This window comes from Denticeps clupeoides, chromosome 2 (genome assembly GCF_900700375.1).
Source record: "Denticeps clupeoides chromosome 2, fDenClu1.1, whole genome shotgun sequence".
Taxonomy (NCBI): Eukaryota; Metazoa; Chordata; class Actinopteri; order Clupeiformes; family Denticipitidae; genus Denticeps; species Denticeps clupeoides.
The window spans coordinates 36,456,108-36,481,001 of NC_041708.1; the positions used below are offsets into that span (position 1 = coordinate 36,456,108).

The 24,894-nt window shown below is 43.0% G+C and overlaps 1 protein-coding gene and 1 long non-coding RNA gene across 4 annotated transcripts; both read left to right on the forward strand.

Moving 5' to 3' along the window:
• Nucleotides 1-428: 428 nt before the first annotated feature.
• Nucleotides 429-9,610, forward strand: LOC114774585 (zona pellucida sperm-binding protein 3-like). Its single transcript, XM_028966383.1, has 9 exons — nt 429-474; nt 7,366-7,796; nt 7,876-8,000; nt 8,083-8,186; nt 8,253-8,430; nt 8,507-8,624; nt 8,709-8,794; nt 8,869-8,922; nt 9,574-9,610. The coding sequence occupies exons 1-9, from the start codon at nt 429-431 to the stop codon at nt 9,608-9,610; spliced, it is 1,179 nt and encodes a 392-aa protein (XP_028822216.1).
• A 9,998-nt stretch (nt 9,611-19,608) lies between these two features.
• On the forward strand, nt 19,609-23,071 carry LOC114766924 (uncharacterized). 3 transcript variants are annotated; one of them, XR_003742872.1, is made up of 6 exons: nt 19,664-19,679; nt 19,807-19,932; nt 20,100-20,188; nt 21,227-21,285; nt 21,933-21,993; nt 23,030-23,071. It is a non-coding gene; the product is annotated as an uncharacterized LOC114766924 (long non-coding RNA). The 3 variants fall into 3 exon arrangements; XR_003742870.1 differs by lacking the exon at nt 19,807-19,932 and having other exon boundaries at nt 19,609-19,679; XR_003742871.1 differs by having other exon boundaries at nt 19,652-19,932.
• Nucleotides 23,072-24,894: the final 1,823 nt, after the last annotated feature.

The following is a 24,894-nucleotide window of genomic DNA, read 5'->3' on the forward strand; positions in this document are numbered from 1 at the left end:
AATGCGCTAGGCTTAATGCATTTGCGTGAGAGATGTTCAGTTTCTGAGACCTTTTATTGAGACCTCAAACAAACAAATCACAGTAAACAGGCTAAAAGGTTATATATTTAAAAAAATTAAATTAACTTAAGTCAGTAGTGTATTGGTAACTAATTGAAATGTTTGTTGTTAACCTTCAGATTAAGACTGGTGGGGCTGCTGCTGTTCAACAGCCTACTGTGGCAGAATCCTTTGCAAAGTGTGTGACCTATGCTCCTAGGTCAAAGCAAGCAGAGGATTTGAATAAAGCTGTGGTCTATTTCATTGCCAAAGACATGATGCCGTTTCAGATTGTGGAAAAACCTGGATTTCTCCATTTGATGAAAAAGGCAGTGCCACAGTACAAAGTTCCAACAAGGAACTACTTCTCCACAACAAAACTACCAGCCATGTACCAGGAGGTACGAGCTGGTGTAGAAGAACAGCTGGCGGAGGGTGAGTGGTTTGGTGCAACCACAGACCTGTGGACCAGCACTGGTGGTGGAGGAGAACCATTTATGCACTTTACAGTCTAATACATCTGCTGATTGGAAGCTTAAGTCTCACTGCCTTGATACTATTTATTTTCCAGAAGACCACAGCAGAGCATATCACAGAAATGATGGAGAACATGCTCATAGACTGGAAGATAAAGAAAGAGACTCTGTCTGGAATTACAACAGACAATGCCAGCAATATGAGGAAAGCCTTTGAATCATTTCCCTGTGTTTGGTTTTCTTGTTTTGGTCATAATTTAAATTTGGTCCTTAAGATGCCAAGGGTGGAATCCGCTATCAGAGCATGCAGGCATTTGGTGCAACGGAAATGTGAGCTTCAAAAGAAGCAGGCACAATTGAACATCCCTCTGCATTCACTTATACATGATGTGGTTACCAGGTGGGGATCCACATTTGAGATGATTTCCAGGTTCTTAGAGCAGCAGCAGGCCATCTGTGGGGTGCTAGCAGAAGACAGAAGCACCTGGCATTTTATGCCTAAAGACAATGAAATCACTGTCCTGGAGGAAGTAAGCCAGCTCCTATGCCCACTCCATGATTTCATCGATGTCCTAGCCTCAGAGAAACAAGTTACACTTTCCTCTGTGAAGCCAGTCTTAGAGCACAGAAACAATGAGATACTTCAAGAAAAAGGGGAAGATAGCACTCTCACTAAACAAATGAAACATGTTATGAAACAAGACATAATGCAGCTGAGATACACAGAGGAAATGAAAAATGTGCTGAATATATGCAGTTTTGTGGATCCTAGGTTCAGAGAAAACTTTGTTGAGAATCTGGATGAAACAGTCAAGTCATGCACTGATGAAGCAATGGCACATGCATCACATTTAGAATCAGAACAGCCTCCAGCAGCAACCACAGAGAGCACCTCCTCCAACACAAACACCACCACCAAAAGGAAAGAGAAGAGCCTGTCTGGGCTGTTACAGCAAATCACAGCAAAGAAGAACATGTCAAAAGCATCAGGAAGTGCAGTCACAGTGCCATCAATCCAAGAAAGAATTGACTCTGAGGTGAAACTGTACTTGTCCCTCCCTACAGTCAGTGCTGATAGTGACCCACTGGCTTGGTGGAAAGCACATGTGGAAGAAATTCCAATGCTTTTAAAAGTTTGCATCCCTGCAACAAGCGTGCCATCAGAAAGAGTGTTCAGCTCAAGTGGCCATATCCTGTCTCCTGAGTTCAAGACTGAGCACTGAGAATATGCTCACGTTTTTGCACTTTAATACAAACTGATAGAACTGAAGCAAGCACTCCAGACAAAAGAGCACTCCAATCCTGTAGCCTTTGAATGTCTTTTTTTTTAAAGACAGCAGTATATAAAAGGTAAAAACCTCTAAATAATGTGATTGTCTACATTGTGAAATAAGTGAAACCGTGATTATTTCCCAGATGATAATCGTGCCATCAAAATCTATAATCGTGACATCCCTAGTCCATATATGGCTCGACCGCGGCATCAAACCACAGCCAACGATCCTCAGCTTCACAGCTGCCGAAGCAGCAGCGGAACTAGCAGCAAAAGAGGCAGAATGAGTGATAGAGTACTAGAGGAACAAAGAGAAAGGACAAAGGCTATAGAGGAGGAACAAATGGCAGCGCAAAATTCAGAGCTGGAACGCTTAAGAGCGCAGAAGGAAGTAAAAGCAGCTCGAGCCAGGTTGGAAGCATATGATAGAAGCTTGAGCAAGGCATAAACACAGACGGAAACGGGACATTTGAAAATGCCATTGCCATTTAGAGAAAAGCCACAAATGCCAGATAACAGACAACTTGCTGAAAACAGACTAAACCAGCTCAAACACAAACTCATGAAAGACGAAAAATACATGGAGGATTACAGGAAATACATGAATGACATAATTGAAAGAGGTGATGCAGAAGAGACTGATGATATCGGACTCCCTGGCAAGACATGGTACATACCACACCATGGCATCTATCATCCAAAGAAACCTGACAGGTTATGTGTGGTCTTCGACTGTTCCGCCAAACACAAAGGTACCTGTCTTAATGAACATTTACTGATTGGCCCCGACATGATCAACAGTCTTATGGGTGTTCTTGTGCGCTTCAGACAGCACCAAATAGCGCTGATGTGTGACATCGAGAAAATGTTCCACCAGTTTCAGGTCAAAGAAAGCGATCGCAATTACTTGCGCTTCTTATGGTGGAAAGATGGTGACATAAACAGCCAACTGCAAGCTTACAGAATGACAGTTCATCTCTTTGGCGCTGTTTCGTCACCTGGTTGTGCGAACTATGGACTGAAACATTTAGCCAAAGAGAACAGCCTTGCATATCCTGCAGGCTCACGGTTCATAACAAGAGACTTCTACGTCACCAGCGCAGAGACAGTCAAGGATGCTATACAACTGGCAAAAGAAGCACGTGAATTGTGCGCAAAGGGTGGCTTAAGGTTACACAAGTTTGTGTCCAACAACATCAATGTTCTGAATAGTATTCCGACCTCAGAGCATGCCACAGATACAAAAACAAAGGACTTGACATTTAATGAAGCACAGACTGAAAGAGCACTTGGCATTTACTGGAACATGGAGGAAGATTGCTTCACGTTCAACATCACACTAAAAGACCAACCACCAACCCGGCGTGGCATCCTATCCACAGTTGCAGCAATATATGACCCCCTTGGATTCATAGCTCCTTACGTGCTCAATGGCAAAGGAATCCTCCAAGAAATGTGCCGCCAAGGAACGAATTGGGATGACCCGATACCAGAGCATCTCAGGCCACGGTGGGAGCGCTGGAAGGGAGATCTTCACAATTTGAGAAAATTACAAATAAGCAGATGTTATGTTCCTGCACATTTTGGAGATGTGGTGAAAAGAGAATTACATCACTTTTCTGACACAAGCACCACAGGATATGGACAATGTTCTTATCTCAGACTCTTAAACAAAAACAAGGAAGTTCATTGTGCCTTCATTATGGGCAAAGCACATGTCTCACCCACGAAAATCACCACAATCCCAAGGCTGGAACTTACCGCAGCCACAGTGTCAGTCACCGTGAGCAACATGCTGAGAGAGGAACTACTTTATGACAATGTCGAAGAGTTCTTTTGGACTGACTCTAAAGTCACTCTAGGATACCTAAATAATGAGGCAAGGCATTTTCACACATTTGTCACGAATAGAGTGCAGAAAATCCGCAACGATACCACACCACAACAATGGTTTCATGTGCCTACTGCCGAAAACCCAGCAGACATGGCTTCCAGGGGCATGTCAGTAAACGAACTACTCTCATCCAATTGGCTTACTGGCCCTAAATTCCTATGGGAAAGAGAAATACAACACCCACCAAAGGAAAATATTGAACTCCTAGTAGGAGACCCAGAAGTGAAAAAGGTGCAGACACTAAGTACACAAACTGCTGAACATGCAAGCCTTAGTGACCGCCTCAGAAAGTTCTCATCCTGGTCCCGCGCAGTCAGTGCAGTAGCACGTCTCAGACGATACCTGCTTAAAGACAAATCAAACACGATCACCACTGTGACAGAAAGACAAAATGCAGAAACTGTCATTATCAAGGACTTACAAAGACAAGCATATTCACGTGCAGTCCATGTTGAAATGTTAGAGGATCTGTCAACAGACACTTTTATAAATGGACTCAGATGTTTCATTGCCATAAGAGGCTCAGTCAGACAAATAAAATGTGATCAAGGCACCAACTTCATAGGTGCCAAAAATGAGCTGAACACAGCACAAAGTGGAATGGACGCTGACAGACTGACAACCTTCCTTGCAGAAAAACAATGTGAATTCATCCTAAACACACCTCATGCTAGTCACGCAGGTGGAGTGTGGGAACGACAAATACGAACTGTAAGAAATGTTCTTAATGCAACATTGGCTCTCACACCCGGTCGGCTCACTGATTCTTCTATGAAGCAGCTGCAATAGTAAACAGCCGCCCCCTAACAACAGACAATCTCAATGATCCACAAAGTTTGGAGCCACTTACTCCAAACCACCTTGTCACAATGAAAACCTCAACGGCTCCGCCTCCCCCCGGACAGTTCGTTAAAGCGGACTTGTATGCACGCAAACGATGGCGTCAAATACAGTACTTACTCCAGTTCTGGAGCAGATGGAGACAGGAGTACCTTCAAAACATTATGACCAGACAAAAATGGAACACACCTAAAAGGAACATGCAAATAGGTGACATAGTAATGGACAAAGATGACATGCGACCTCGATCCCAATGGAAGCTTGGCCGAATCTTGGACACTGTAGAAGATACAGATGGACTTGTCAGAAAGGTCAAAATAGCCTTTGCTGACAGAAATCTTACCAAAGGAGGTCAGCGTGTGAATAAAATGTCAGTGGTAGAACGTCCAGTTCATAAGTTAGTTCTGCTGCTGGAAGATTCCTGATGATTGAGTGTATGGACATTTCTCAAGTTACAGTGTTAAGATGTTTACTATGTTATTGTTTTTTTTTTTTTTTATAAATTATTTGTGTTTCATATGTTCAACAGAAAATAATTTGATGGGAGTGTAAAGACCAAAAAACGTAAGATTTACATTAATGTAATGTTACCCGCTTATTTTGATAACCCCTTTGTGAGCGGACAGAAGGGGCGAAGTAAAGCAGGAAAGGCTCAGTGGGAACGCAGAGAAAAGGTTAAAAGCAACCGAAAAAGTTAAAAGCAACAAATCTAGCATCAGTTGATGACGGAACAAGGTTTGTAACTATGACTAAAGTATATTTGAGCAACTTGTAATGTTTGTGAGAAAAGACGTGATTTGTTATGCTAAGGGAAAGAAATATACTAACGTAAGGTGCTGTGCATGATGATCGTAATTATTGGTATCTGCTCTTGCTTAGTTCTCATGTTGGTTGATGACACGGACGGCTTCAATAAATCATCATTTGACCATCAGTTCTGGTCTTCTCAATATTGACTGACTGCTACATATATATTCTGATAAATTTAGCAAATCTTTCATGTCTGTGAGAAGGTGCACTCACAGACATCACAGCAGCTGGTGTTCACGGCGGGTTGGAAGTCACCGGAAGGCTGATGGTATTTTAGCAGGTCACTTCAAATTTAACACACTTCCTCAAACTGGCTTACTCGCCTCAACACAAGATGTAATTGGTGTGAAATGATGTTTTATTGTTCATTTTTTCATCTTTCTGTAAGATGACCTTAAATAAAATGTCCATTTTTGTAAAGTCACAATAGTTCTACAACACCGCCACTACAATACAGTGTTTCCCATGCACGACAATACTGCTGTCACCTTCGCACCATTTTAATCAATAACAGGCAGCTTGACGTGTGAGTAAAGATGAGTGATGTGGTGTGATGTGATTGTAATGAAAGATTCAGTGGCTCGCAGTCCTATTGCATGCAAGTACCACTCGTTCTAAAGTGAATTGTCTTTTGACTCATGTCCATGTGTCCTGTGTGTATAGTAACAACGAAGACGGCTTCGCGGCAACGGACTGATACAGAAAACGTACGGAAACAAGAACATCTTCACACTTCAAGCAGCAAACAGACAGCAATGTCTTCAGCCTCTGTTCCAGATCAGTTATGACCTTTTCTCTCGTTTTTTGTACTAAATTAAAAGTTGTTTGTAAGTTGTCTTTGCATTTTAACACACTGAACTAGTGCACACCAAAAGTGTGAAAAAAGATAAAAAATAAGATATTAAAGTGCCCAGTCAGTTATCTAAGGCTGGTGTGGTGCTTGTAGAGGACTGAGCTGAAATGTAAATATATATGAAAAATAAAGTCCATTTACGCACAGACACTCGTCATCATCAGTGAACACTGTGCAAATTAAAGAAAATAAAATGTTGTAAATAAAAAATGTTGTAAATGAACTCAAATATTATTTGCATGTGACCACTGTACCCCCATACTCAGTACCTGACAGTGAAGTTATTCTCATTGTGATACACTGCAGCACAGCACACAGTACACATATACACAACGTGTCCTTGACAGGTCACGGTGAAACCGCACCTGATTCCACTCAAGAACTGGGTGGTAACGGGTTGAGTGGTGGAACCAGCTGTGCTAAATGAGGATAAACCCAAAAACGTGCAGGATCATTTTACTCCAGGACCGGATTTGTAGACCCCAATCTAGTCTTGTACAACTGGTACTAGTTATCTAATGAGTGCCAGACTTGGCAGGTCTAGAAGGTCATTAATGTTAATTATGTGTCCTATAAAAGTGGAAGCCATACATGGTGGTGACTGTAATGTGGCATCATGGGTTGGTGGTCAGTGGCAGTGTTGCTGTGGGGAGGTGTTGTAGGGGTTTGTATGGGTGCAGTTCTGCTGGATGTTAAAGGTGTATCAGGACCTGCTCCAGCTTCTAGGCAACCTCTTCCAAGACCTGCAATGAATCCACCTCAGGTGCCTGCCCGTCCCCCGTTTGTCCCCAGCGTGCTGCCGCCGCCTCAGGTGCCTGCCCGTCCCCCGTTTGTCCCTGGGTTGTGCCGCCTCAGGCTCCTGCCAGTCCCCCCTTTGTGCCCGTGCTGCCTCAGGCTCCTGCCAGTCCCCCCTTTGTCCCCGGGTTGTGCCCCGCCTCAGGTGCCTGCCCGTCCCCCGTTTGTCCCCGGCGTGCTGCCGCCGCCTCAGGTGCCTGGCCGTCCCCCGTTTGTCCCCGGCGTGCTGCCGCCGCCTCAGGTGCCTGGCCGTCCCCCGTTTGTCCCCGGCGTGCTGCCGCCGCCTCAGGTGCCTGGCCGTCCCCCGTTTGTCCCCGGCGTGCTGCCGCCGCCTCAGGTGCCTGGCCGTCCCCCGTTTGTCCCCGGCGTGCTGCCGCCGCCTCAGTTGCCTGGCCGTCCCCGTTTGTCCCCGGCGTGCTGCCGCCGCCTCAGTTGCCTGGCCGTCCCCCGTTTGTCCCCGGCGTGCTGCCACCGCCTCAGGGATCAGGCGGGCAGCTTCAAGATCCTGGAAGTGTCCAGCAGCAGCTGCTTGGCCCAGTAAAGGAGCTGACCTGGAAGTTTCCTCAGATGCCAGTAGAGCCCACGTCCCCCCCAGTGCAGTTCCAGCTGAGGGAGCCGGTATCAGTCAGCAGTGTGGCAGCTACCTGTGACGAGAATATGGTGCACGTGCAGGTTAAGAAGGACCTGTTTGGTTCTGGAGAGCTCATCCAGGCATCAGACATCTCACTAGGAGGCTGTGGGGTGACTGGAGAAGATTCTGTGGCTCAGCTGCTGTATTTTCAGTCCTATTTGCAGGCCTGTGGCAGCCAAGTAGTGGTGAGTTCTGGTTCCTCTTTGGTCAGGAATCTGTTGGACTTTCTCCAGTAACTCTGGCTTTTTCCCCCTTCAAACACAGATGACCAACGATTCCCTGGTTTATTCCTTTTCTCTGACCTACATCCCAAGAGCCATTTCTGACACTTCTGCTCCAATAGTCAGAACCAGTGGTGCTGTAATTGGGATTGAATGCCACTATTTGAGGTGAGCTCTAGCTGATCTGCTCTCCCATGTCTCTCTGTATTTAGATGCTTTTTGATATCGGTTTCTTCTTGCATGTGACCAGGCTTCACAATGTGAGCAGCAATGCCCTGCAGCCTTCCTGGGTCCCATATGCTGCTACTAAAACTGCAGAGGAGCTGCTGGTCTTCTCTCTCAAGCTCATGACTGGTAGGTACAGTTGTGGTCCACTGTTCCACTGTGTTGGCTGTTCCTAACATTTGCTTTTGTCTTCAGATGATTGGAAGTTTGAGAGGCCTTCCAACATCTATTACATGGGAGATCTGATCCATTTTGAGGCTTCTGTCAAGCAGTACAACCATGTCCCCCTCCGGGTGTTTGTTGATACCTGTGTGGTCACCGCTGTCCCTGATGCAGCTGCTGCTCCCAGTTATCTCTTCATTCAGAACCATGGGTGAGGAGCAGCTTCATTTCTTTATGGCTTTGTTTACGATGTGCTGTAGTCTCATTTTGCTCTCCTTTTATTATAGGTGTCTGGTTGATTCCAAGCTCACTGGCTCATCTTCTCGCTTCCTGCCCCGTACACAGGATTTCAAGCTCCAGTTCCAGCTGGAGGCTTTCAGGTTTCAGCAGGGGGACACTGGCTCTGTACGTGTCTCAAGCTGGCCCTACACGCTCATGGTTCCACCACCTTGGCGTAGTGGCTGACCGTCCGTATCTCTCTTGTTCCAGCTGTTCATCACTTGCTTGCTGAAGGCAACAGCGGCTGCTTCCCCGACTGATGCTGAGCACAAGGCCTGTTCTTTTGTAGGACAGAAGTAGGTCTGGACTAGACGCTGCATTACAAACATCCACATGTACTTTTTATTCAGGCCCTGATCTTTCTATGAAGGTGGGCTGGTGCAGGTGGAGAGGACCAACTGTGTAGCTGCTGTGATGGTTCTTGTGGGTCCAGGAAGGCAAGAGATCTGACCTCTGTCTCAGGTATATGGACATGGCGTCCATTTTTGTCTTTCTGTTTGTGCTGATCCATTTTAATTCTGTTCCTCTTCCTTGCTTTCAGATTCTGGATGGGAGAAAGAAATCTCTTTGGGACCGTTGTTCATCAGAGGTTGACCAGCCTGTCTCTTTATGATCGTTCTCTTTTAATAGCCAAATAAATGCTGAAATGGACTGTCGTGTATCAAGTAGTCCCGTCTCTCCTTTTCAAGCATGCACCATTTACAACTACAGGTCCTCTTTACTAAATACACTTCAGATGGGGGAACCAGACATCTGGAACAGTTTATTCTAATACATGTTTGGTGTTCTGCATCGTGAAGTGGTAATTATTAGTTTTTAATTGGTCTTCGGTCTCCTCCCAAGCAGTTTTTGGTTCCTATATCTGTCCACAGGAGTTATCTGAACTGTGATCCACATGGAGATATACAACTGTCTATGCTCTTAACCCCCTCCACACCACACGCTGTAATTCTGGTGTCAAGTTCTCTCCTTGTTTCACATCTAGTTCTGTTAAATATTTCTCCTGTATTGTCATTAGAAATGTTTTAATGAGATTCTGCATCTGAACCATGAACATTTATCCCCGTCGTTGTAGGTATGAAGTGTTTGAGGTTCTAGGTCAGGTTGGCTGAATGTCAGCATTTTCACTAAAATCCAATTTGCTGTAAACGTGGAACTCTGGACCCGTTTTAGAAACTAACTTCTCTGGGTCTCTGTTTCTGTGTGGGGACAAGGCCACATTTAATAGAAATTTTAAATACAAATATTTGTGTAGACGGGTATTTCTGACGGCCGTACTCATTTTAATCTAGTTAAGTTTCAGTCGACAAAGTCTGAACGTTTTAGTCAGGATCATCTGACTGTTTTTGCCAATGAAAATGGTCTTTTAGTCTCATAGACTCAAGAATACTTTCCATCTTTTCCTGAGGCTGCATATCTGCTTGTGTTATTCAACACATTCTGTTTTGTGCTCCACTTTTTAAAGAAAGTGTCTTTTGTCTCAACCATCTGTTAACCCACCACCAGAAATGTATGACCCATCATAATTCTGACATCGAAATAATGCACGAACGAGACCTGGAGAAGTGACGTCATCTGTTCGACCGTGAGTGAGACACAGGAAACAGAAAAACTACTGAGATAAATAACTCAATTAAACAAGAGGAAATAACGTCTCGTTTACATCTAGTCTTGTTTTTATTCATCAGACAATATTACATGAAATTTTGTTATAAATGGCAGCCTTCTGCTTTCTCTCATACTTTCTTTGTTTTTGTTTCTTTTCTGCGTCTTTGGTCACTCGGACGCACAACTTTTTCCAGCCATGAACTGCTTGTCATCATTCAGTCGTATAAAAAAACTTTCTACCCATTTCTCATAATCCTGGAAACTTTTATGGAGATCCTAGTCTGAAGAGCAGCTTGTCGGGGATTCCGCACTGCGCTCCGGTCCATCCTCTTGCCGAACCTCTGCTCCCTTCCAAATAAAGTGGACGAGCTGCTGCTTCTTACCTGGACCAACAAGAACTTTACACGTTCTACTGACTGTGCAGCCACTACTAACTCCACCATCATCATTACGTTTGCTGACGACACTGTCGTGGTGGGCCTGATCTCTGACAATGACGAGTCAGCCTACCTGGAGGAGGTTGGAAATCAGGAGAATTGGTGCCAGAGGAACAAGACAAAAGAGTTGATAGTGGACTTTAGTACCAAGCAGGAGATTTGTTGATTTAACTTTATTAGAATAGTAGTGTGAACTTTTTGGTCGATGCAGTGGTTAAACTAAACAAATTTAGTACATAGTACTTAAGAGTGTTGAGTGTGTTGTACTGAAGGCACGTTCACACTGTGTGATTATTATGTACATATGGGATATTTTCCAGCTTATGTTTTAAAATGTACATTTATTTCAGCTAAGTCTTCTTTATGCTTTTTGTGTGCATGTGTGTGCACATGGTAAAAGGAGTAGAGACAAATATTTATGTTCCTTTTACCGTATTTAATTATTTATGTATTCATTTGTTCATAGGTTCTGGATCTTTTCCACATTTGCGCAATAAAATAACTGGGAAAGCAGTAAGATTTAAGCTTATTGCCAAGACAGTCAGCTGCTGCTGCTGCTTCTCAGTCGAACATATTTGTATTTACTGGCCTATGGTTAAATATCAGGATAGCGCGAAACAACTCTTCTAATTTCTTAAACGTACTTTCGTCTCGCGCATGCGCAATACGACGGAACACAGGTGTCTGGAGAGGACGCTGACGAAGAAGAACTTGAACAGGCTGGACAGTAGAGCTGTCATACTCGGATCCTTTTTAGGATTCGGCTCCCTCTGAGTCACTCACTGAACTGATCCGGGTGCGTGAGTCACTTGAGTCACTTGAGTCAGTATTGGCGCTAACCCGCTCTCTGAGCGGTTCAGACTCGGTTACATGAGTCCGGCTGTAGAGGAAGTTAACCGCCAGGAGCGCTAACCTACGGTGGCCCTGAAGTGCAAACCACACAAACAAATTGAGAATCACTGTGCAAACAGACAGACAGACAGACAGACAGAGTCGGATCAGCCTCGGTGAGCAGTGGGCGGCCATGACAGGCGGCACCTCGGCGGTTCAACTTCATTAAAACCAACATATCTTAATCAAATTAATTTCAAAGTTTACATAATATTATTCCAGCCACATTCCTGGTAAGTAGGCCGGAGAAGTCGGGAGTAATGGGGCTTCGGAGGGACTTATTGATGTTTCTTGTCTTTAATAACTGCATGATATAAACACATTTAACCAATAGATGTGTTTCCTTTAGTACATTTCAAGTTTTGATCAGATTGTGATTCTGGCCGGCCACACCCACCCTGCAGTGATCTCGGCCATGGCCGGGTGCTTGTTGGTGAACCACACCCTGAAATTGTGGGTGTTCCTCCAGGCCGAGACGAACGGGGCTCCGTATTCCAGCAGCAGCTTCTCGTTATCTGCACACAGTAACAGCTGTTAGCGGACAGCGGACGGGTTCCGACCCTGCTGCAGTGTAGAGGACAGCAGCCAGAGGACGTAGAGGAGGAACTGGGCCCGGATCCACTCGTCTTATCCCGTCCCGTCCCGTCCCGTCCAGGAAGACGTTGTCATGGTTGTCCGTCAGGTGCTTGACGAGGTTGTCCGCGAATCGCAGGTCTGCCGTGGTCAGACTCAGCAGCCGCCGCAGCTCAGGGTCGTCAATGTGTATCCGCGCCTCCTCAACCTGACCACCTCACACAGGGGTCAGAGGTCATAGGTCAGTCACAGGCCAAAAAAACAAACAAAAAAAAAAAAAACAGACATCTAACAAATATCATTATCTTCATTTATGTAGACCTGATTGGTATAATGAATTATAATGGATTTACATTTATACTATTCATCGTATCTGTACCCTGCCTGAAACATAAAATAATAATTAAAATAATAACTATAATAATGATAACTATAACAATAATAACGCTGGTCTACCACTATGTACCATCCGACCTCTTCAACTCATACAAAATGCAGCAGCACGACTGATCTTCAACCTTCCCAAGTTCTCCACACCGCCCCTCTGCTACGTTCCCTCCACTGGCTCCCAGTAGCTGCACGCATCAGGTTCAAAATACTGATGCTGGCCTACAAAGCCAAACATGGAGCAGCACCATCCTACCTCACAGCCCTTATTACACCTCGCACTGCACCTCGTATACTCCGAGCCTCCAGTACTGCTCGCCTGGTCCCTCCATCTCTGAAGGTAAAAGGAAACATCATCTAGACTCTTCTCCGTCTTGGCCCCGGTGGTGGAATGAACTTCCCCTCGAGGTCAGAACAGCTCAGTCACTGAGCACCTTCAAACGACAGCTCAAGACCTTCCTCTTTAAAGAATATTTAGATTAAATTGTAATTTTCTTGTTGTCGAACTTTGTGTACAGAATCTACAACAGAGTGAATTAAATAGATGTATTCATAGTTGGGGTCCTAGTGAACCGGAATTGATCTCTTCATCGATGGTAACTTAAGAACGTTGTAAGTCGCTCTGGATAAGGGCGTCTGCCAAATGCCATAAATGTAAATGTAAATGTAAACTATCATCGTTCTGAATTCGCGTTTTCTGGACAGGTTTAACCTCGAGGTGTCCGTCGTGCGGCTCTCCGCGGGGGACATTTTCTCTCCTCGTCTCGCCGCAGAGCAGTTCGAGTTTAGTTCCCGCGCCGTGGACACCGTTCAGGTCAGGAAATAAAAGTAGAATAAAAACTGGGCAGGACTGCGAACTTCATGAGCCTGAACGAACGTAACGTGTCATTTAAAAAAAAAACAACAAGTCTTTCGACCTTCTAAAGTTCACGTCTGGCTTTAAACTGGACCTGGGACCCCTGAAGGAGCCGCTCGGGGTTATTCGAGTTCTGGAGTGGGGAAGTCTCGACAAACAGCCCGTTTTGTGACCTGAAACCTGATTGGACGATCCGCGTCGGGCGCCGTTGGTCGGAACGGAATTATCGACGGTACCGGGTCGGGAGGACACGGGGACGCGGCGAGTCGGTGTGGGGCGGCGTCCTCGGTAATCCCCGCGGGCAGAGTCGAGTCGTGTCCAGGTGTCATTCTTACACTCCCGTGTGTGGAAACGAGTGGCAGCTGGTGCCATATAAATACCCGTCTCGCTGTTAAGAGACGTAAGGCTCCAACGTAACGTAACGTACAGTAACGAACTCGAGGTGCGTACAGTAACGACCCGCGACCGAACCACCCGGACCCACAGGGCTCCGTGGAGATGGTGAATCACTCCAGTGATTAGTACTGTGTAGGGTGGTAGTTGCCCACGAACCAGGCTCAAACCCCACTCACCACAACCTCTGGATAAGGGCGCATGGTAAACATAGGATTCTGCCTTGACATGACTGCAGTGACAGGATGGCCTCACTGTGACCCACCTCCTCCGTGTACTGGCACGCCTCATAATCAGAAAGTTGCTGGTTCGAATCCGCCAAGGTGCCACTGAGCAGATCACCGTCCCCACCCAGAGCCTGGGGGCTTGATGACATCATCAAGACAACTGTGTATCTTATGCCTGACCCTGTTGATGCAAAAGCGGAACATAAACTTGGAAAATCAATTCAGTTGACTTCCTTTATTGCAGCTTATTGGTCTTCCTATCGCACCTGCACATGACGCAAATTACGTCACACTCCATCAAGGACGTAACAAATGTGGTGTGACTCCCAACTCCCGAAATGTCTCAGCCAGGCACCAGCGAGCAGTGTGGTGTCCAGGAAGAAAACATCTCCTTCCGAATGCACTGCAAGCTATGTAGTGATGTAGCGATGTTTGCTGTGCCTGGGTACATGTAGACATGACATGGTTTGCTTGCTAGCAGTAGACTATGATTAACGTTGAAATTATTATCCAAATGTTATCTGAGCTTATATTATTTTTCCTTTTTTTCTCCACATTTTTTTCTTGACAAATTTTACAGTTGTTTGTGTGATTATATATATGCTAATTCTGCAAAGCTGTAGTCAAAAATGTTGATTTAAACACGTTCTAAGGCTGCTGGGCAACATAACTGCATAGACGAGTAAAACTGCCCCCTAATTTGTAGTTGGACCTTCATTCTTAAACTTCAAACATGACATTTAATACAACACAAGTCCTAGATAGTATGTGAAGAAACACCCCACTCGTCTACAGAGGTGCACACACTTTACTTCAGCAGCCCTCAAAAGGAAGTCATCCACTGAATGTTCATTAACCCACCCATCAAACAAGCCAAGCTGTGGGAGTCTCCAAGGTTGTCCCAGGCAAGTGTGGACACAGCAGTCCTCAAATTAATTGTCCAAGGCTTGCACCCACCAAACATTGTTCAGCAACAGGGCTTCATTGATCTTCAACCAAATACTGATGTCATGACACATAATACTGTTGTGAAAAAAGTGACAAAGGCCTCTGTAGAAATGAGAATAAAAGTGAAAGCTGTCGTTAGTGAGACTGAGTTCATAGCAACTAAAGAACATAGGTTCTTTAATATATTTGCATTGTACTAAAATGGACATGTGTGACTAAAACAGGTTTTACATTTTAATAAAACATTGTAGTCATGATATAACCCTTCAAAAAATTGGGAGATTGGTTAGTGCATTATAGTGCAATTTTGTCCTTATTGGCATTTTCCCCATTACATTACTTTTACTTTTATACTTAATTAAAAATCTTTAATTAAAACTTCTACTTTTGCTAAAGTCTGATGAAACCTTACTATCTATACTTCTACTTCATTAATGATTGTGAATACTTTTGACACCTCTGAGAAATTGTTAAAAGTGAAATAAATGTTTAAAACGGTGTGTTTATCTACAGGTAAATAAAGAGTAATAATGACTGCAATAATCTGATGTATCATCATGTTTCTCCCAGGCTGTGGTACTGTTCCCTCTCAGCTGTGAGCTGTTCAGCTCTGTTCTCAGCTCTCACATGTCTGCTGCCCTCTGGTGGATAATTAATGTTACTGCTACATTACTGTTATCTGCTGCCCTCTGGTGGATTATTAATGTTACTGCTACATTAGTGTTATCTGCTGCCCTCTAGTGGATAATTAATGTTACTGCTACATTAAATGTTGCAGTAAAAGAAAGTGAAGTGAAAGAAAGTGAAGTTTTTTTTTTTTTCAATTAACCTTTTATTTAGTATTACAAATTACAAGACACATTTCCTATATTAAGGAATGTCTTCAGAACATTGTAAACTGAGCACAAATAGTACAAAATATTACAACCTATATCACCACAACAAGAACTAAAAATTAAATAAATAAAAATAATAAACAAAAAACAAAATATCATTACAGGGATAAATGTCATACATTTGCAATGCCATCTCGACCCCCCGGGAACCTACGCCAGGATCCTGTTTGTGGACTTCAGCTCGGCGTTCAACACCATTGTGCCTGAACTCCTCACCTCCAAACTCTCCCAGCTCAGCATTTCACCTGGTACCAGTGGATCACCAGCTTCCTGACAGACAGGAAGCAGCAAGTGAGGCTGGGGGAGATCATTTCTGGTACACGGTCCCTCAGTACTGGTGCCCCTCAAGGATGTGTCCACTGCCCACTACTCTTCTCCCTGTACACCAACGACTGCACCTCCAGGAACTCAACGGTAAAACTCCTGAAGTTTGCAGACGACACCACTGTCATTGGGCTCATCCAGGATGGTGATGAATCTGCATACCAACAGGAAGTTGAGCTGCTGGTACTCTGGTGCAGTCAGCACAACCTGGAGCTGAACACGCTCAAGACTGTGGAGATGAGAGTGGACAGTGGACATCCCTCAACATTGCTCCCCCTCACCATTGTGGAGACCTTCAAGTTCCTGGGCACCACCATTTCCCAGGACCTGAAGTGGGAGACCAACATCTCCTCCATCCTCAAAAAGACCCAGCAGAGGATGTACTTCCTGAGGCAACTGGGGAAGTACAGTCTTCCACAAGAGCTGCTGATCCAGTTCTACACTGCGGTCATTGAGTCTGTCCTGTGCTCCTCCATCACCGCCTGGTATGGAGCAGCCACTAAACAGGACAGGATCAGACTGCAGCGGACTGTACGGTCAGCAGAAAGGATCACCGGTGCCCCCCTGCCCTCCATTCAGGACCTGTACCTCTCCAGATCCAGAAAAAGGGCAGGGAAAAATCATCTCAGATCCCTCACATCCTGGACACAGACTTTTTGACCTGCTGGCCTCTGGCAGATGTTACAGAAGCTGCAGATCAGGACCAGCCGACACACAAACAGCTTCTTCCCCCTCGCCATCTCCCTCCTAAACAGATGATACAGGAGATTTACAGTATCTCCTCCATCATTGCACATCGCACTTTATGTTCACTTGTATATAAGATTTTTTTTTTTTTTTTTTTGCTTATTTATTTAATAAAAAGTAGATATAGTTATTTATAAATCACAAACAAATCCACAACTTGTACAATAACACCACACCCTTGCACATTGCTGTTGTTGTTGTTGTACATTGTACTTGAGAGACACCATCTACCGGAATCAAATTCCTTGTATGTGCTTGCACTTACTTGGCCAATAAATACGATTCTGATTCTGATTCTGACATAATTTTAAAATGGATTTCTTTAGCTTTCCGTGGTATTGGAAAATAGAGGTATTTAGTTCAAATTTTCTTTAAAGAGATAACATCATAATCTTTAAACAAATGTTTTCTTCTTAAGGTGATTGGAAACAATATTGAAGTTAGATAGTTTCTTATTAATTTGTTATTACATTTTCTGTCTATAAATTCACATCCATTTATAGTCATAGATGGTTCTTTTGGAATAATTACGGAATATGTTATCATGCCTTTAATTAATAAAGTCACAGTAGAAGGAATTGCCTTTAATACCCTGTTAAATTTAGTTATTGTACATGTTAACGTGTATTTTCCTATAAAGTCTTCATATGATAAGAAACTACCATCAGCTTCCATAAGATGTAAGATGGACCAAATACCTTTTTCAAACCAATCTTTGTAAAAGAATGACTTGCGTTTTATCAAGATGTATCTGTTGTTCCAACTCGGAGTTGAATGTGGTGAAAAGTTGTGTTTGAAAATGAGTTTCCAATATTGCAATACTTGTTTATGAAAGTCTGATAGTTTTACTGGTATTTCCGTCACTTCAGTCACTGAGGGACATCTGTGCTTAAACAGTTACCAGCTGATTTCTGGTGGATTATTAATGTTACTGCTACATTAGTGTTGTCTACATTAGTGTTGTCTAACAATAACACACGCACATGCATACACACTGCACAAAATTAAATATAAATAAATAAAATAAATTTATTTTATAATTCTTAATAATTCCCTAGCATTTTCTTTTTCTGACAAGTCAGACCTTATCAGGGATCTTATTTTTTTAACTCAAAATATATAGACACCGAATGAGAATTGCTGGTGTCTTCCTCTTGTGAGTCTCTTTGGATAAAAGAGTCTGCTCAGCAAAGTTAAGTAAAGTAAAGTCTGCTGCCCTCTGGTGGATCATTAATGTTACTGCTACATTAGTGTTTTCTGCTGCAAGTACGACTTTTATTACTTTTCACCTGAATATGTCGACTGGTGCTGCTGTAATTCCAGTTATAACACGTGAGACTTCATGAAACAAAAAATGAAGCCCGTCCATCATTTATTACCTGGAAACACATGGGCCTGTCAAAGTAATGGAAAACAGTTCAAACAATTAAACAAAATTTTTTTTCATGGAACATATACAAATCCAAAACAACAACAACAATAATAATGTATTATTATTGTTATTATTATTATTATTAATGTTCTTTGCACAGTATACTGGCAAAACAAGAAAAAAATCCTGTAGTTAAGTAAAGGACCAGTGAAAGACACTAATAATCATACAAGTGTAGTAATTCGATTATTCAAGTCTGTGGATGTTGATCTTCATTACCAGAACCTGATGTTGTCCTACAGAGAGTCCTGGAGACCCAGGAGTCGGAGGACTGGTACAAGTCCAAGGTGACCAGAGCTTCTATGTTGGAAGAGGGCGTCTCAGCTGTGAAGATACTTCTGGTACATTGGCCCATATTTTGGTACTTTAACACAGAGACGTGTTACCAGCAGATCAGGGTGGGTTAGTAGCTCAGACATGTAGCTGTGATGAGGCCATAAGATTCATGAAGTTCTGAAAAACTGATGTCCATCACCACTGTTACCGTGTCACAAACTTATCAGGGTAAAACATGACAGTAAGTGGAGAAGAAGAAGTAAAAAGCCTGTGGTGTTGTGTGTTCACACCCAGAACAATAAAACTTTATGAAACTCCTTCTTCTGCTCTGACATGGTTATTGTGTGTGTGGATGTATAATTTGTAAAAAAAACACCATTAAAATGTAAAGATGACCTAAAAAGCCACAAATAAGTGTAGAACCTTGGCTTTGGAGGGACGGGTGGTGACAGTGTCTGCACCCGAACTCCTTCCTCATCCATCCGCTACTTACACCCAAGTGTTAAGTGTCTTGGCCCCAGAGCAGCTTTCCGGTGCAAGAAATATGAAACTAGTGGAGTAATAATTTCTACACGTTGCCTTTGACCCCAAATACGGAGTTAAATGGAAGCTGGTGGCTGCTTTTTCTCCTGTCCTCCCGGTTCTGGGCCGGTGACGTAGTGCTGGGTGGAGCCCTGTACTCACCGCTGGATGAATTAACATGAATTAAACATGAATTAAACCACTACCCACGCCTCATCCTGACATGTTACTGCTGAAAACACCCCTTTCACAGACACGCCCAAACTGCTGGATTCTGAACTGGCCACGACCTTTCCTGGGTCCCGTGACCTTTTCTGTCCATCAGTGGCACAAACAGAGCAAAATTCAGAGACGACGTCAACTGTAACGCTAACACGAAATATAAAAATGTTTCTACATTCTACTTCTACGTTACCACCATGATAAATCTTCTATTTCATTATGTGTAATATGAAAGTGTTATAATGCTTCATTGTCTAGCGTGTGGTGACGCCTCCATATTTTATTTTGTAATTATGACAATTATGACAATGATTTTTGTTACTTAAGAACTAAAATGAAGATTAAATCTGAGCAGGCGGGGGAACAGCAGTATCACTTCCTGTTCCAGTTCCGAAGACGAAAGTGAAAGTGTTTTCAGTCCAGCGAGAAACGAGTTTAAAAGGTAAGGTTTGATGCTTCTGGGCTGCGGAACGTGTCCGGCGTCTCTGGATTCAGTAGAAGTGCGCTTCTCTGGAGGTTTTTAGCCAGTACGGAATGTTCGAAATGATTACGCGGCTTTGCATTTTCAGCAGGACTTAAGCTTAGGACCTACAGAAGATGGAATATGTGTTTGTAGCAGCTTCACCACCATCATGAACATCCTGCGTCTTCTCAAATATATATATTTGTTACAACGTAACTTAAACACAAAGCTGGTGAGAAAAATCATGTACTGAGTAGGAGCTATTTATCTTCTTGTATTATACATATTATAAATATACATATTTACATATATCTGTGACCACAGTGAACAGGTTTATTTGATTGTTTGATCTGGAAAATGTAAAGCCATTCTTCAAACAACACTCATTTTCTCACATAGACTTAAGTCTCCAGCGTCCAGCTGTGTGTCTATGAAGAGTGACATGTCCATGGACCGTGGAGTGGAGAAAGCGCCCCCTCTGGTTCAAAGTAAGAAACATCAATGTTTTAAAACTATTATTAGCCTGGTGTATCAATAACGTTGAATCCAACCATCTGGTCATTTAGAATTGTCAACACTCATGTCAGCTGATCTACTTGCAGTGATTATACGTTATTACTATTAATGTCTGTCAATCTGTCTGTCAATTGCACATTCCATGGGATTTATATTCTAGAAATGTAAATTCTATGTAGACTGAAGGCTTCAGTATATGAGGGGCCGTTTAGGAAATATTTCAGACTTTTGTTACACAAACACATGTGAAACACATATGAAACTGACAAGCATGCATTTATACTTCTGAAAACTCGCACACACACATATGAAACACTCACACAGATACAGGTGAAAAACACGCACACACACATATGAAATGCTCACACAGATACATGTTAAAACCACACACACACATATATGAAATGCTCACACAGATACATGTGAAAGCCACACACACACATATGTGTGTGTGTCCAAACCGTGCTTTCACCTGTATCTGTGTGAGTGTTTCATATGTGTGTGTGCGAGTTTTCAGTAGTATAAATGCATGCTTGTTAGTTTCATATGTGAATGTGTGAGTGTTTCACATGTGTTTGTGTAACAAAAGTGTGAAATATTTCCTAAACGGCCCCTCAAATCAGTATCCAGCTGTGAGTCTGTGAAGAGTAACTAGTTCATGAACAAGCATCATAAATCCAGTGGAGATTAAGCCTCATCTCAAGCGTATTTCAAAACAGTCAGCAACGTAGCAACATAATTATATTTATATATATGTATAAAGTTTAAATTGTACATACATGCTATTCACTCAATCTCCCCCACACACACACACACACCATTCACTCACACCCACAGACAATTTAGAGTCACCAGACTGGAAAACTCTGTTGCTTTTTCATGCATTGTGTAATTTCTAAGATGTTATATTGATTATTAAGGAAATGTAAAGTAAATAGTTTCCAGATCATTTCAGTGTGGTGCTTAAAGAACATGATCTGTCCTCTCTGTTCATCACTGTGTCTCTGCAGGCAGTGGAGAACTCTGCCTTTTTCAGACTTCCAGACATTTCCTGGAACCACCAGATCAAGTAAGACATTCAGCTGAATTAAGACATCAGAACAGACTCTGACTTTCTGTTGGGTCACAGTAAAGTAATAAAATACAGAAACATTCAGAAGCTGCCATGTGTCTCTGAGAGAAGATAAAACTCCAAATAATGAATAATGGCTATCTCTGGTTCTTTTATTTATTTTTTTAGAGTCACCAGACTGGAAAACTCTGTTGCTTTTTCATGCATTGTGTAATTTCTATGATGTTATATTGATTATTAAGGAAATGTAAATGTGTCGATCAAAGGTTCTACAAAACTTTATTGAGACGTTAAGATCTTGCGCACATTTACTGACAGCCCAGCAGTAACATAACATATCTTAGCTTACCTGGGGTAGCAGAAAAGAGCAGAGCAGGCTGGACCTTGTCAGGATTGACTGCAGCTGGGATCATCACCTGTACCCAATCCTGACAGCGCATAAAAGCCAGAGATTTCCGCCCCTTCGGAAGCTCCGGCATTTTTCGTGGACTTGGTGCACAAACTTGAGTTTCTGTTCTATGTTTTGAGTTCGCCACACACCTGCGGGCTCGTTTTTGTTGTTCCCCTTTATTTCCATTTTCGGCCACTGTGCCATTGTTTATTTGTATTTATTTATTGTTTATTAATTAAAAAATCCTTCCCAGCATGTCCTGCTTCTGCACTTCCCTCCCCCGTCAGCACGTTGGCGTAACTGGAGAATCTACTGTGAGTGTTGATATCAGGACTGAATAATATTTGATGGCAATACAGTACAGGCCTAACATTTGGACACACCTTCTCATGCAGTGTTTTCTTTACCATCATGACCATTTACGTTGGTAGATTCTCACTGAAGGCTTCAAAACTTTGAATGTGGAGTTATGTACTTAACAAAAAAAGGTGAAATAAGTGAAAACTTGTTTTATATTCTAGTTTCTTTGCTCTGATTACTGCTTTGTACACTCTTGGCATTCTCTCGATGAGCTTAAAGAGGTCGTCACCTGAAATGCTTCTCCAACAGTCTTGAAGGAGTTCCCAGAGGTGTTTAGCACTTGTTGGTCCAACTCACCCCAAACCATCTGGATTGGGTTCAGGTCCGGTGACTGTGGAGGCCAGGTCTCCACTTTTTGTTGAGTACATGTGTTCATTTATAGTTTTGATGCCTTCAGTGAGAATCTACCAACGTAAATGGTCATGAAAATAAAGAAAACACGTTGAATGAGAAGGTGTGTCCAAACGTTTGGCCTGTACTGTATATTTGAAGAAAAACTGCATATTTGGTGACTATATCAAATTAAACCAAAAGCAGTTAGAGGTCGAAGTCGAGTTTCACTTATTTGTCCGATGCGTGTATAAAAACACAATTCAGTGTCGATCCAAAGTTCTACAAAACTTAATTCTGATGCTAAGACGTTATCATCCGTACATTTACTGACAGCCCAGCAGTAGAATTAAACAGCTTATATAAGGTAACATGCAAGAGGTGGTGAGCAGTCTGTAAAGAATACAGCAAACCATGTTACAAATCAACAATTTTACAAAAATTAACAAATATAATATCAAAATGTACTAATACAATATCTTTAAAGATTCATATCACCTATAACATCCTACTAACAACATAAAGCACCTAAAATGTTAAAGTTAAATAAATGATTAAAACTAAATATAACAATCATGATAAAGGGTGTGTGTTTATCTACAGGTAAATAAAGAGTAATAATGACTATAATAATCTGATGGAACATCATGTTTCTCCCAGACTGTATGGCTGTTCCCTCTCAGCTGTGAGCTGTTCAGCTCTGTCTTCAGCTCTCAGATCAAACTCCTCACGTCTGAGACTCCTGGACCTGAGTATCAATAATCTGCAGGATTCAGGAGTGGCACTTCTCTCTACAGCACTGGAGGATCCACACTGTAAACTGGAGACTCTACAGTGAGTGTTGATATCAGGACTGAATATTAGTAAGCGGTGTTTGTGTGTGTGTGTTTTTGTGTGTTACATGAATTTCCTGCACTTATCATGTGCTGCTGCTGCCAGATTTGATAAGATTGTCTGGTTTCTTTCCTCAGAAGGACCATTAAGATGAATGGAGGATTTTCCCGATGAACATCTGCTGACGTCTACTGAACCTGGACTGTGGGATTGTAAGATTGTAGATTCCAGGTCCATGACTGCCTGAAGTGCAGAGAGAGGAGAGTCTTGTTGGGGGTGGATGACCACTGGATTCCAGTATTAGGAGTTCTCTTTGGACCATTCAGGAACATCAAAGGATAATCTGATAGCTCTGTGGCTACTTTTTTGGAGTCAAATGTCCAGTATGAAGGAGGTTGCCCCCCTGTTATGATGTTTGCATGTCCCCCATATGAGAGGACACCTGGATAAGCAGATGGGTGGCAGCTTAATCTGTTCCATTTATGTAATAAATCACATAGCACCTTATTAGCTGTGGTGGTGATAGGCCACGTTCCAGGAGCTCTAACAGCTTTTCGTCCATCAGATCTTTCTGACAAGACAGGTCTTTCTGATACAGCGTATGGTGTAAATGTCCTTGATCTTCCGTACCGTCTTCACCACTCTCTGCTGGGCCTCATTGTCTCATGCAGTGCAGCCGCCGTACCAGGATGTGATGTTCCCCGTTAAGGTGGATTCCACAGCTCACCTGTAGAAGCTTGTGGGGACTGAGCTTCTGTACAACACTTGTTCTTGTTATGCTGATTAACAGCAGTTGTCGCGTTGGGCGGGACATGGCGATGAAGGAGGACTCATACGCACGATTTCACACGACAGGGGTTTAATACAAACTGCACAAGACAAGGGAACATCAACACGCAATGACCTGGCGGCGATGGTAGTAAGTGGGATTCGAACCCGGGTCTTCTGGTTCATAGGCGAGTGTGTTACCCACTAGGCTACTACCACCCCATTTCACCGTGTTGTGCTATACTGTAGTGTTTCACAATCACTTCACTTTCTGTCCTTCTTTTTTCTAAAACTAAATCAATGAACATGCCTGGAAGGGTTCTAACATTAAAACCACCGCTTAAAATAAAGCTCTCCAATGGAACAACTATTAAGTGTTACTGCGATGTTTTGCGATGTTCTGTTCTGTCCTGCTCTTATCTAACTTTTTGTTCAGTTCTGCTTTTGTCACTTACAAGTGTTGTTTTGCGATGTTCTGTTCTGTCCTGCTCTTATCTAACTTTTTGTTCAGTTCTGCTTTTGTCACTTACATAAGACACTCTCCCAACTCTGCCTGGCGATGTAGGATTTCAACATATTAGTGTGACATGACCACGTAAGGTCCCACGAATTTCACCTGCAAAGCAGATCCCACTAAAGGCAAAAGTACTAACACTTTGTAACATACTTTGAAAGACCGGTGCACAGATTTACAGTCAAAGCAAACCAAAGCAAACATTAATTTTTATCTGAGCAGATGACAACGTCTTCTGAGCAAGAGCACAAACATTGTGCAGGCGCTCACGAAAAGAACTTACACAGTCCAGAACATTGGATGGAGAAGCAGAGTTCTCCCGCAACAACTTTAATGGACCACAAACTGTATGAACAAAGATGAGTCCAGCAGGGCTGAAGCGTAGCGATTCCTGAGGTGTTTCACGCAC

Excerpts from the sequence above, each read along its gene's own strand:
- LOC114774585 (XM_028966383.1), top strand. The coding sequence starts at position 429 with ATGTACCAGGAGGTACGAGCTGGTGTAGAAGAACAGCTGGCGGAGG. Across the intron at positions 7,797-7,875 it reads CCTGTGGCAGCCAAGTAGTG|ATGACCAACGATTCCCTGGT; the intron begins GTGAGTTCTGGT and ends CTTCAAACACAG. Across the intron at positions 8,431-8,506 it reads CTCTTCATTCAGAACCATGG|GTGTCTGGTTGATTCCAAGC; the intron begins GTGAGGAGCAGC and ends CTTTTATTATAG.